Here is a 14450-nt window from a genome sequence, read left to right on the forward strand (position 1 = left end):
CTGTAAATAATCGAGTCAAGACCAGACAATTCAGTGATCAACAGCATGAGCATCGTTCTACGCAACTGGGATAACATGACATGTATCAACCAAGTCAACCAACCAAGGGTTGCTGAAGACCAATTCCAACCCGGTTCACATGGGTAGATGAGTCAAGTAAGAATGGGCTTGACTATAAACATGCGACGTGAAATTGAAGAATAAGAGGAGAAGACGCTAGGCGCCATAATCAACTGGGTTAAATATATTCATTCTCTTTAATACCCATAAATTGTTCACAGGTCAGTGTTTAGGTGACAATTTCGCGCTGACAGTGTGATCCACAGGAACCGAATTATGCTCTTGTGCTACTCTTGTGGTCAGGTACAGGTTTCTAAAAAGGACCTGCCTCTGTTTACAACCAACACGTGCTGTTCCCCGGACATTACCGCTCATTTATTGGTTTGAGGTTTGCTCAGGTCGAAAATTGAAAAAAACCCAAAAACAACCTTGATGATGTTATTCTGTAGTAGTTTGAAGAAAATAGTAGAATACAACCTATGAGCTTGTTTTGGTACCGTGGGTTGAAAAAATAATAATGCATCATACTAATGAAAAATATTATCAACACCTTTCTTTATTCCTGTGTTTACCAAATGCATTACGAATCTGAGTGACACATGAAAGTGTGCATTGGGCCGATGCGCATCCAGTTGCATACTTGTTTGTTTCTGAATGTTCTCAGTCTCTATGTTCAGGAGGTATATAGTAGGGTGATCACGTGATGTGTTGGACACGTACCGAGCGTCCTCTATATGAGGTTATTGTCCGCTACCTGATGCAAATAATTCGACGAAGCAAGACGCTATTATCATTCAGGATCCGTGTGAAACTTGAGATGAGGAATCCGATGAGACTCAGCGGGTTGTGTCAGCCAGCGATGTAAGAGCTACGTTGTGCTCTTATAAACTTTGCATTTCTGTTCACCTTAAACTGTGAGTGTTCTAGTGCTTTTGGGTGCACATGTGCATGTGCATGTGCGTGTGAGCGCGTGCGTGCGTTTGTATGTGTCTGATGTTGTTTGACACCACACACAAAAACTTTCCAGCATATGAATTGTCTGTGAACAATTTAGTCTGGACCCCACAATCATGTGATTATCATCTGGATTAGGTTGACACACCATGAGCTAGTCTTTGGTCACACTATCTCCTCCTAGGACGAGCATATAGGTTGCTATAGAAATGAGGTAATTATGACATTCGAGTAAATAACGCAGACGTAATAAACGGTCTCTTAATTAGATACCATAATTGTGACTAAACATCATATAAGTAATATGAGATGGGAAACAAGAATATGTTTATTTAGCCTAAACCACTACCAGATATGACGCTTGCACCAATAAATGTGGAAAACACAAACCGAAATGATATCTCGTATGGCCCTAAGGATTCGAACGGTAGAAATTTGTGTCACGCATATTACAGTGAATTCACAATCGAGTACAAGGGAAACATAGAGTTACATCCCTTTGCACATAAAACCATGTTCTATTTAAAAGGAAAATTGATTCCTTATTTCACCAATGTGGAATTCTGAGTATATCAAGAAATGTTTGAACACTTTAGATAAACATTAACATACAAATACCAGCATATATAAACACAAAAACAGAACTAAACTATCTGTATTAAGGACCATTTATATTTCGAATCAGAAAACATCCACGTTTTCGAATTCTGAAATTTGGGGAAACCCCAGGAAATCATCATCAAAATATCGACAAGGGACCTATGTGACAGTAAACAAAGGCAAGTATTCATACTCAACACTTTCATTTATCATACTTATATCTCATATTTCATAAAATAAAATCTCATATCGCCTTTTTTTTGTGAGATACGTTCTCTAAGAGCTCACACTGGTGTCATCTTCAGTTTTGTCAAGATGCATATGACTTGTATGATAACGTCCTCAGTGAGCTAGCACTATAAAACCAGCTTAAGTCTGGGCTAGTACAAGCAGCCGCACATACACATACACATGCATGCACGTCGTCATATGAGCGAAATATTCTCAAGCACGACGTTAAACCCAATTTCACCTCACCTCACCTTCCTGGAAGGAGCAGGATTTGACCCGTTTCCGCCATAGTTAACTCTGCCTAGAAACGTAAGGTCATATAAGAACACGTTATCGCACACACTTTATTGTTAGGAAACGCACTCTCATGCCATAACCCTGTGCATATTCAAGTCCCTTGAAGTTTATGTAACCCCCAAATTTTTTTTAATCATTATATGCCTAAGAATATATGCCTGTTTTTCTATAAACAGCCTATACCTAACCCTAAAATCTAACCCCAAACCCTTGAATTAACCCTAATAAATAGAATACATTTCAAGCAGGGTTTACGGGCGTAATTCTTACTGTTTAATTGGCATTTTAGAAGATGCTATTTGATGAACAGAGAGACTTTTCTGGGTTTCATCTTCTTTTTATTGTTTGGTACAACGTTTCAGGGCTTGTTCTGGACCCATCATCAGTTCTCAGAAAAGTTTTACCTGATGATGGGGCCAGAACAAGCCCTGAAACGTTGTTACAAACAATAAAAAGAAGCTGAAACCCAGAAAAGTCTCTCTCACTGAGTTCAGGTATACATTGTTGATACAAATGGTTCTCCAATAAGTACAGGTAAAATATCACAAGTTAACCGAAGTCATCAGGTTAATAAACTGGGAGTAAAGTGATGTTTCAGAGTTAATGCTTACTTATTCTTCTATTGGAATTAACTTTGAAACGTTGTGTTATCAAATGAAGAAGTTCGGCATTGAAGTTCATATCCAAAACATCTTCTCTCTGCCCATCAAAGAACTGATATAGGGGCATATTCAGAAATCATGTCATATCCGGGGACACAACCCAGCTAGCAATTTGTTGTTTCTTACAACGTTATTCTGTGGACTACCAATTACGTTGTCACAACGTTGTCGGCTGACATTGTGATACATCATTTTTACGTCGCCACAAGGTAAATTTTTTTATGCTGACATATTTTATGTTGTCTTAACATTCTATTTAATGTTAATAGTTGAATAGTTTTCCCAGTAGTGAACAGTACAAAAGAAACAAAGAAGAAATTCACTTCAATGTTTATTCGTAAATTTGCATGTTGTTTTGGTCGTAAGTTTTCTGACGCTGTAGCTGAAGTGTGAAGAGAGAATCTCAAAGTGAAAGGTTTCATAGAAAACTGTATCTTGACAAGTTATAAGAAATGTTGTTATAACGTTGTGAGGAGCTCAAAGCATAATGTTTCCTCAATGTAAAAATGCAACGTTGTTATTATGTTGTTACATAACGCTATAAAATAACGTAATACTAACGTTGTGACAAAATTGTGTCATGACGTTACAATTCTTCAACCTTCTCACAATGCTGTGAAAACGTTGTGTGTTAGCTGGGAATAAGCAAACTGATATTCATGCTGTTTAACTCCTGTATTTTATATACAGAGGCTTTTGCTGACTTGTGTTCATGCCAATTTCCACTTGAATTTGGTTTCAACTGACATTCACTATCATCATTTGCTTTTTAAGAAGATGTTATTTATTTGATATAATTTTCTACACCTGGTTTTGGGATAAAACATTAAATGTCTTAAATTCACATTTGACACCATAATATAGTTATGTCATTGAATCTATTAATGTAGGTGCCAGTCAGAATGGACCATTTCATTTGTAACCTAAGGGATCGCATGCTATTAAGCATGTTAAGCAGGAATAGATTGTTGGAGCTTTCATTCTGAAGATTTAACTTGTACTATATTTTTGCAGCTGTCAGGTACACTGGAAGTCATCTGTGAAACCAGTTTGAATTACTTTGTATTAACTGATCAAGCTTCAGGGAACATTTGTGTTTCATACAGAGTACATTTCCATGATTTTTGTACACCAGTGAGTGAGTGAGTGAGTGAGTTTAGTTTTACGTTGCACCCAGCTAGCTTTTTGTCCACCAAGGTGAGGTGAGGTGAAATGGGGTTTAACATCATACTTAAGAATATTTCGCATTTCTGTTTCATAGAGAGTATATTTCCATGATTTTTGTACACCAGTGAGTGAGTTCAGTTTTATGTCACACTCAGCTTTTTGTACATCAAGGTGAGGTGAGGTGAGGTGAAATGGGGTTGAACATCATTCTTAAGAATATTTCGCTCATATGGAGACGTGCATACGTGTGTATGTGTGTCTGCTTCTACTAGCCCTGCCTTATGCTGGTTTTACAGTGCTAGCCCACTGAAATACCATGCCGCAGCCCACTGAAATACCATGCCGCAGTGAAGCATGAATACCCTACTCAGACACATTATACTGACTCTGAGCCTACCAGTCCTTCTTGTACCCATTAATCCCGAGGGCCAGGCAGGGACCAACAAGTACCATATGTTAACGTCTTTTGGTATAACACGGCCGGGAACGAACCCGTGACCTTCCGCTGTAACCACTACACCATGGAGGCGGTCCAGGGCTCGATTCAGTGCTTTGTTACTTGTACTGGTGCAACCCAATATTACAAAGTGCAACCTAGTTATGAGTCTAACTTACACCAGGTGCAAGTCAATATTTGAGTGGGTAAACTTCTGAATAAAACATCTAAATAATTCAACAGAATATTTCTGATATTACATATTGCAATAAAAACAGTGCAACTGGAATTTGACTGGTGAACTAGTTTTTTATCTTAGGTTGCACCTGGCGCAAGTGGGTTAACATCTCTTAAATTGAGCCCTGCGGTCTATAAACCAAGGTATAAAAATCTGGATGTGACTGTTTTTAAATGTGTTTCTTAAACTTTATTCACATTTCATTTTTTCCAGGAAATTGAAAGCGGTGGATGGGATGTCCTATCTCTGAAAGATATATTGTGTGGACCAAAGCGAGACGTACTAGAACCCCAAGATGTCCAGGTACCATGGTGTCAGAAGAGTCCAAGGGACTGGCCACCCAATATCTGTCAATGGAATACTCACTGATGTTAGTATTACCTAGCTTACTTTGTAATGATTGATGTAATGACAGATGAAACCATTTAAATATTAATGTCATAATTGTCCATGATCTAATGGCAAGACATATCTGGTAACTTTATAAATTGTTCTCAATGCAATGCCACGTTATTGATAGAGCATGTTGTAGCAAAACTTTATAAATTGTTTTTTGTTGTAATTTTTGTATATCTTTCTTGAAGAATGGACATGATGAAGGTACTTGGTGGGAGGTATCCATAAAAAATACTTAGAATATTCAGAATATTAATATCAGATGATGATCTTGATAATCAGAGCTTAATATATTATCCTGGTAATCCTTTGTTATTATGTGACATATTTATTTTCTCTTTAAGCTACAGTTTTTCTATATTCAGTCATACCCTTTCCTGTAATGGTTGTTATGGTCTTGTGTGTTTGTTAGGCCATGAGGGCAGTAAATGATGCGCAGCATGCCGTTGCACAGATACAGAAAATCTCCAACATAGATCCACACCCCCCTTTTGTCTCTCCTGACATCCCCCTGGTGAACCCAAGAACTGGGGAGACCATAGCTGCCTCTGGAGCCTCTGCAGCAGTACCTGTTGCCAGGCAACCAGGTATGTTGGATGTAGCGAGGTAGGGCATTAGGCAAGAGATACCAGGTGATGAGGTGGTGGGTTGTGAGAGGAAGGGGATATAAGGAGATGGGTTTCTTGGGTTGAGGGGTGAGTGAGCATGTAGACTGGGTAGGTGAGAGGGTGCAGTGAGTGATGTTAATAATAATAAATAATAATAATATGTCCATTTATATAGCGCCAAACTCCACAACAGGTATGCTCAGAGCGCTAACAGCATGCTCATAGTGCAGACAGTTCATGATAACCCTGGATAACCCAAGCTGCCTGTGAGGGGCTGAAAGGTTATTGTGACATGACATATTCCACTGGGTACCCATTTTCTGCCGGGTGAACAGAGGCAATTTTGAACAAACTCACTTGCCTAGGGTGAGATCACATGTGCTTCGTTGTGGGGCAGGACTGAAGTCCTTGAAACTCTCAGGAGTGAAGCTGCCAAACATGGTCACCCATCCAAAGACTCTCCGCACCCAACATTGCTTAACTTGATTTGAGCTCTATGCACAGGACCACACACCACACCACCATGTTAGTGTGGGAGAGGAGTGGAGTGAGGGTGTGGTTGGTAGACAGGTGAGGGAGCACAGTGGGTGATGTTACTGTCGGTGAGGGGGAGTGGAGTGAGGGTGTGGTTGGTAGACAGGTGAGGGAGCACAGTGGGTGATGTTACTGTCGGTGAGGGGGAGTGGAGTGAGGGTGTGGTTGGTAGACAGGTGAGGGAGCACAGTGGGTGATGTTACTGTCGGTGAGGGGGAGTGGAGTGAGGGTGTGGTTGGTAGACGGGTGAGGGAGCACAGTGGATGATGTTACTGTTGGTGAGGGGGAGTAGAGTGAGGGTGTGGTTGGTAGACAGGTGAGGGAGCACAGTGGATGATGTTACTGTCGGTGAGGGGGAGTGGAGTGAGGGTGTGGTTGGTAGACAGGTGAGGGAGCACAGTGGGTGATGTTACTGTCGGTGAGAGGGAGTGGAGTGAGGGTGTGGTTGGTAGACAGGTGAGGGAGCACAGTGGGTGGTGATGTTACTGTCGGTGAGGGTGTGGTTGGTAGACGGGTGAGGAGCACAGGTGGGTGATGTTAGGGTGTGGTTGGAGGAGACAGGTGAGGGAGCACAGTGGGTGATGTTACTGTCGGTGAGGGGAGTGGCGGAGGAGGGTGGGGTGTGGTTGGTAGACAGGTGAGGGAGCACAGTGGGTGATGTTACTGTCGGTGAGGGGGGAGTGGAGTGGTGAGGGTGTGGTTGGTAGACAGGTGAGTGGGAGCACAGTGGGTGATGTTACTGACGGGTGAGGGAGCAGAGTGGGTGGAGTGAGGGTGAGGGTTGGTGGAGACAGGTGAGGGAGCACAGTGGGTGATGTTACTGTCGGTGAGGGGAGTGGAGTGAGGGTGTGGTTGGTAGACAGGTGTGGGGATGCTGTCGGTGAGTGGGTGATGTTACTGGTAGACAGGTGAGGGTGAGTGGGGGGACTGTCGGTGAGGGGAGTGAGGGTGTGGTTGGTAGACAGGTGAGGGAGCACAGTGGGTGATGTTACTGTGTCGGTGAGGGGAGTGGAGTGAGGGTGTGGTTGGGTGACGGGTGAGGGAGCACAGTGGGTTATGTTACTGTTGGTGAGGGGAGTGGAGTGTGGTTGGTAGACGGGTGTGAGCACAGTGGGTGTTACTGCGGGTGTGGTTGGTAGACAGGTGAGGGAGCACAGTGGGTGATGTTACTGTCGGTGAGGGGATGGAGGAGGGTGTGGTTGGTAGACGGGTGAGGGAGCACAGTGGGTGATGTCAGTGTGAGTGAAGGGAATAAGTGAGGATGGGGATTTGTAGACAGGTGAGGGAGCAGAGTGGGTGATGTTACTGTCGGTGAGGGGGAGTGGAGTGAGGGTGTGGTTGGTAGACAGGTGAGGGAGCAGAGTGGGTGATGTTACTGTCGGGGAGTGGAGTGAGGGTGTGGTTGGTAGACAGGTGAGGGAGCACAGTGGGTGATGTTACTGTCGGTGAGGGGAAGCTGGAGTGAGGGTGTGGTTGGTAGACAGGTGAGGGAGCAGAGTGGGTGATGTTACTGTCGGTGAGGGGGAGTGGAGTGAGGGTGTGGTTGGTAGACAGGTGAGGGAGCACAGTGGGTGATGTTACTGTCGGTGAGGGGGAGTGGAGTGAGGGTGTGGTTGGTAGACAGTTGAGGGAGCACAGTGGGTGATGTCAGTGTGAGTGAAGGGAATAAGTGAGGATGGGGATTTGTAGACAGGTGAGGGTGTGTGAGTGTGGGTGAGATGAGTGAGTGAGGGTGTGGTTAGGTCGACAGGTGAGTTTTGATATTAAGTATGGGCAGGTAATGCCACAGACTACCATGGCATAAAATTATCCAGACAATTGTTTCAAACCAGATATATTAGTACATTGTATAAGGAAGTTCTGATTGATATTTCAGTGACCAAAGACAACTCAGCAATTAAAATGACAGACGGTACTCTAATCAACATTGTGAACAGTCAGAATGTACAGATCGGCAGCTTCAACAGGATGTATGTCCTTCAAGGACGCCAGCCGTATCAAGAGATGGAAGCGGAGGACTCATCCTCCGAATCTGATAACTTCGATGCTGAGGAAGATCTACAGGAGCAGGTGCGACAACGACGTCTTGCTGATGAGGAGACAGCCGAAATACTTAGGGGTGAGTTTCTGTTGATGAGGAGACGGATGAAATACTTAGAGGTGAGTTTCTGCTCATGAAGATATGGCTGCAATACTTAGAGGTGAGTTTCTGCTCATGAAGATATGGCTGAAATACTTAGAGGTGAGTTTCTGTTGATGAGGAGACGGCTGAAATACTTAGAGGTGAGTTTCTGCTCATGAAGATATGGCTGAAATACTTAGAGGTGAGTTTCTGCTCATGAAGATATGGGTGAAATACTTAGAGGTGAGTTTCTGCTCATGAAGATATGGCTGAAATACTTAGGGGTGAGTTTCTGTTGATGAGGAGACGGCTGAAATACTTAGAGGTGAGTTTCTGCTCATGAAGATATGGCTGAAATACTTAGAGGTGAGTTTCTGCTCATGAAGATATGGCTGAAATACTTAGAGGTGAGTTTCTGCTCATGAAGATATGGCTGAAATACTTAGAGGTGAGTTTCTGCTCATGAAGATATGGCTGAAATACTTAGGGGTGAGTTTCTGTTGATGAGGAGACGGCTGAAATACTTAGAGGTGAGTTTCTGCTCATGAAGATATGGCTGAAATACTTAGAGGTGAGTTTCTGCTCATGAAGATATGGCTGAAATACTTAGAGGTGAGTTTCTGCTCATGAAGATATGGCTGAAATACTTAGAGGTGAGTTTCTGCTCATGAAGATATGGGTGAAATACTTAGAGGTGAGTTTCTGCTCATGAAGATATGGGTGAAATACTTAGAGGTGAGTGTCTGCTCATGAAGATATGGCTGAAATACTTAGAGGTGAGTTTCTGCTCGTGAATATATGGCTGAAATACTTAGAGGTGAGTTTCTTCTCATGAAGATATGGCTGAAATACTTAGAGGTAAGTTTCTGCTCATGAAGATATGGCTGAAATACTTAGAGGTGAGTTTCTGCTCATGAAGATATGGGTGAAATACTTAGAGGTGTGTTTCTGCTCATGAAGATATGGCTGAAATACTTAGAGGTGAGTTTCTGTTGATGAGGAGACGGCTGAAATACTTAGAGGTGAGTTTCTGCTCATGAAGATATGGCTGAAATACTTAGAGGTGAGTTTCTGCTCATGAAGATATGGGTGAAATACTTAGAGGTGAGTTTCTGCTCATGAAGATATGGCTGAAATACTTAGGGGTGAGTTTCTGTTGATGAGGAGACGGCTGAAATACTTAGAGGTGAGTTTCTGCTCATGAAGATATGGCTGAAATACTTAAAGGTGAGTTTCTGCTCATGAAGATATGGCTGAAATACTTAGAGGTGAGTTTCTGCTCATGAAGATATGGCTGCAATACTTAGAGGTAAGTTTCTGCTCATGAAAATATGGCTGAAATACTTAGAGGTGAGTTTCTGCTCATGAAGATATGGCTGCAATACTTAGAGGTGAGTTTCTGCTCATGAAGATATGGCTGCAATACTTAGAGGTAAGTTTCTGCTCATGAAAATATGGCTGAAATACTTAGAGGTGAGTTTTCTGCTGGTAGAGAGATGGTTGAAATGCTTAAATGAGAGTTTCTGAAATACTAAATACTTTAAATATTTAAAGGCGAGTTTTCTGTCGATAAAGTTTTGTTTATAATTAACTACACCAGCCAGATGTTAACAAGGTGACAGCTTATGAACAGGTAACATATATGTCACATACAAGCATAGGAAAACAAATGGACATATCTGTCTGAAGAGGGTCTTGAAGGGGGGTGTCACAAGTCAGTAGTCAGTAAAATTTGAGTGAGTGAGTTTAGTTTTACACCACTGTTAGCAACCTTCCGATAATATCACCAGAAATGGGCTTCACACATTGTACCCATGTGGGGAATTGAACCTGGGTCTTCGGCGTGACAAGTGAACGCTGTAACCACTAGGCTACCCCCTGCCCCAAGTAAATTTTGTGGCCTCAGTCAGTGAGATAGGATAAGTATTTTAAATAATTGGACTACATGGTAATACTAGTTTTGTGATTATCTCTGTGGTGTAATATATACTCTAGAAAGACTTTCATTCAAAACTGATGTTTCTCATCATAATTTACTGTTGTTTGTTGTTTAATGTCGCTCTCTGAAATATTCCAGCTGTATGACGGCAGTGTGTAGTTTTGTAAATCATTGAGTCTTGACCAGACAATCCAGTGATCAACAGAATGAGCATTGATTTACGCATTTGGGATGTGATGGCATGTGTCAACCAAGTCAGCATATCTGACCACCCGATCCCGTTAGTCGCCTCTTACGACAAGCATGGGTTACTGAAGACCCTGAATATGTTTTGCTTTATCACACAATAAATATGGAGATAAATGATGAACGTTTTATGTTTTAGATTCGCATCGCCAGGTCTCGGATGCAGAGCTCCAGCGATTGTCTCGTCACATCGGTGGATCATGGAGGAGATTGAGTAAGTGGGCAGCCATTAACACAGCTGAAATGATCTGGATGATTATTCTGGATAAGTAATGCTGTTTAATGAGAGCCAAAATAACTGCATAATTATGAAACCAGGGGTTTAAGACTCAGTCTCAGATATTTGTATGATTTCCAACATGTTGATTATTTTTGTTTCTTTCCGTATTTTCCCAGTTAATGTGTATCATTCATGAACAGTTTACCTGAAGTTTTATGAGCATGTTCTGTGAGGTCCAGAGTTGATTGTCTTCAGACTTGCATGTATGGCCAGGGTTTACACAGTTTTGGCCCAAAACTTCAGGTTGGAAGGTCAAATTTTCCAATTTGAAATATATTTTTATATTTGTCAAAAGTGGTAGTAGCAGGTATACATGGTTTGTGGAAAGAAACATAGAGTTACCTCCCTTCCATCATTTATCCCACCAGTCTTCTACTGAATGTCACTAATCCTCAGTTTAACTGAGCTGTATCTGGTTTCTTAAATTTATCTTTATCACACAGTCCATCACTTAGTCTCTGTGGGGTAGCCTAGTGGTTAAAGCGTTCACTTGTCACGACGAAGGCCTTGGTTCGATTCCCCACATGGGTACAACGTGTGATGCTCATTTCTGGTGTCCCTCGCCGTGATATTGCTGGAATTTTGCTAAAAGCAGTGTAAAACTAAACTCAGGCAATCAGGCCAGCTACCTTAGTCAATATCAAATAGAACATGTTGGACAGATATTGCTGGAATATTGCTTAAAGCGGCATAAAACTAATCTCACTCACTCACTCACTTACAGTCTGTATGAACAATGTTACTGTTAGATTCACTTAGCTGCATCTGGTACCTTAAAATTATCGTTACCACACAGTCCATCACTTAGTCTCTGTATCCACAGTTCGGCTTCTGGGGATTGAAGAATCGGATGTGGACTACATTTTCCACACCCACCAGAGCGATGGCCTGGAGGAGGTGATATACCAGCTCCTGAAGAAATGGAAGATAGAAAACAATAACCCCACAGTGGGGGATCTCATCACAGCGCTGGAGAAAGCCGAGATGGGTCGGTTATTGAAACATCTGAAGCCTTGAAGCTCTTCTCGTTTGTCCCGTATTTCTTGAAATAACCACACACTTTTCCTAAGAAGCTATGATTTTATTTTGTCAGTGATTTGTTTTGTTAGTGTAAATTTATTCAAATTGTTGAAAAGGGGTTTCCCCCTCTGTCTAAGTTTCCTGACAGTGTCAACACAGCTGATGTGTTTGAAGACCATTTTAAGTTTGGGGGGTGAGTGCTAATTTCAGGAAATATGGTATTAGAAAAGTTTATGAAATTAAATGCTTTGGAAGGAAATAATCAGATCTTATTTCCTGATGAGATTACGTTATTGCAAAGAGAAAGATTTGAAGCTGTCATTTTTGTTACCATGGTGACGTATGTTTGTGTGGATCATGTGAATGAGTTTGACCAATGGAATTATTTGATAAGGTTTGAAATCTTGTTAAATATCAAATAGTTCCAGTGACAATTAATGGTAAAGTGCTTTCGTGTTCAGAGAGTGAAATAATTTAAAATAAGGAAAAGATGTAAAATAACTCAGCATTATTGTTGTCATTGTGAATGTTCTAAGCTTGATACACCTGGTGTATTATGTTCCTTATGTCTTAAAATTAAATATTTTCATGTCACTTGTTATCTCCCTTTGTAACATTGACTTCAAGCTCCTTACGGAGTGTGTGTGACTCCTTTATGGCCCTGTATCATTGCTACCACAAGTGTAGCACAGTACTGTGAGGAGCTGTGACTGGTGGCAGCAATAGTATACTGAGCTCCACAAATGTAGTCACTGTGAGGAGCTTGTGCTGCCACGCTGCTTCAAACACATTTGCTCCAGGTGATGTTTTGATTTTAGATTTGCTTGTGTTTATTTGTTCGAAATGTTTTGTTGAAACCTGCCTACATCAAACTGTCCTGTGAGGAATATAATCATAAGTAACAAAAGGATGAGGCTTCTTATTCCCCTAAAATTATGTATCCTGGGAATGTGTGATTGTCCTTGAAACTTGAGGTGAACAGATCCCTGTTCACCAATGCTAATGCTACTACATCATGTCAACGCATTAATGCCGACTTCCTGCTTTGCATTCTGGGTCAGGATCAATTGTCAGCAAGTTTGGCTTGTTGTATGATGTGATTTAATAGATCAGGTGATCAGGCTTGGTTGACGTTGGAGTTTCCTGAGTGAGGATTGATGCAGAGTTGTTTATCTTGGCAATTACGAGTTTGGGATTTTAAGTCTCAAACCAGTGTTGTGGCTTTCACTGCAGTGTTTAACGTCTGTCTGTTCAAAATTTACCTTCACTCTGTGGAAACTGAATATTTAGAAGTCCAAATAATAAGATGGACACTTTGTTGGTGATGCATGATAGCTAAGTCTGTGAGACTTATAATCGTTTGAACCAGGTTAGTCTGTGAGACGTATGATAAATGTTTAAACCAGTTTTGTCTATGGTATGACAACCACCTTTGTCTGTGAGACATTAATTCATGACTGTAAATAGTCAGCATGTTTTGTTATTGTTAGCTTTTTGTAACATAGTCTTTTCACTTTTGAGAAACTTTGTAATCTCGAGCTCTATTAAATTTAGTTATTATTTAATGTACCATCAGTAGTTCAATGTCTTGTAGACTCCATACACTATGTTGCTCCTTCACCCATGATTAGAAGCGGTGTTCCAATGCATGTTCACCTTTGGTAAGATAATGAAGCCAACTCTGGATGAACGTTGTGGCAAGCCCATCAATGCCTTATGTTGAAGCAATTTGCAGCAGCAAGGCTTTGACGTATCGTGTGCTTGTTGTCACACAAGAACAGTCTAAGTAAACTTAGGCTCAGTATTATTCGTTACACTGCTATACTGAGTCTAACAAGACCTAGTAGAAGGTCGCATCAGCTAACCTTTGAGCGACCTATGACCGTCCAATCAAACGCGAGACGGCTGAAACTGAATTAACCAATCAGACAACGACTACTTGTTTGGGTTCGGCGGGACTTACAAAGCGGTTTTAAGATTTTCTCTTTCCTGGTCGCTAACACTGATCTATCAACAAACGAAAATCCTCATAAAACACAGATATTTGACATGCAGAAAAGTACGCTTATGGGTTTCTAATGACATGGTTACTCTTTGCTTATATTTTTGCAAGGTGACATCCTTGAATATTGACAAAAACGCTATTTTCAGCGACTGTTTACCCATTGAGTGTATCACTCGGAAGTGATCGTGCGGAAAATAGCGTTCGGAATCGTTTGAGTTTTTAGGTAAAGGTTCAAACGGTTTGTGCGAATGTTAACTTTCACGATTTGGTAAGCTGTGTTCTGATTGGTCAGTCCAAAAGGTTAGCTGACGCGACCTTCTACTAGGTTTTGATAGACACAGTACAGCAGGGTAACGAATAGTACTGAGCCTGAGTTTACTTAGACTGTACACAAGAAATACCACAATTTGTTTGTTTCTTTGTTTATTGTCACACTCAGCTATATTCTAGCTATGTAGTGGAAATCTGTAAATAATTGAGTCTGGACCAGACAATCCAGGGATCAACATCTTGAGCAGAATACTCACTGGTTTCCATCTGGCTCAACCAGACCATGTCTTGATTTGTAGGTAAAGTAGAGACACTGAAAGGCGAAGGAGCATATGTTTTTCTGGGTGGTGAAGCAACATGTTGAAGTGTTGATGCAGTTAAGATG

At 41.4% G+C, this 14450-nt stretch overlaps 1 protein-coding gene across 1 annotated transcript; it reads left to right on the forward strand.

The window, feature by feature from the left end:
* Positions 1 to 1715: 1715 nt before the first annotated feature.
* Positions 1716 to 12288, forward strand: LOC124287229 (receptor-interacting serine/threonine-protein kinase 1-like). The gene is made up of 6 exons (XM_046723728.1): positions 1716 to 1793; positions 4859 to 5015; positions 5454 to 5628; positions 8060 to 8302; positions 10630 to 10704; positions 11594 to 12288. The coding sequence occupies exons 2-6, from the start codon at positions 4941 to 4943 to the stop codon at positions 11785 to 11787; spliced, it is 762 nt and encodes a 253-aa protein (XP_046579684.1). The 5' UTR covers positions 1716 to 1793; positions 4859 to 4940; the 3' UTR covers positions 11788 to 12288.
* Positions 12289 to 14450: the final 2162 nt, after the last annotated feature.

This window comes from Haliotis rubra, unplaced genomic scaffold, assembly GCF_003918875.1.
Source record: "Haliotis rubra isolate DU_JTF1 unplaced genomic scaffold, ASM391887v1 Scf4, whole genome shotgun sequence".
Lineage (NCBI taxonomy): Eukaryota > Metazoa > Mollusca > Gastropoda > Lepetellida > Haliotidae > Haliotis > Haliotis rubra.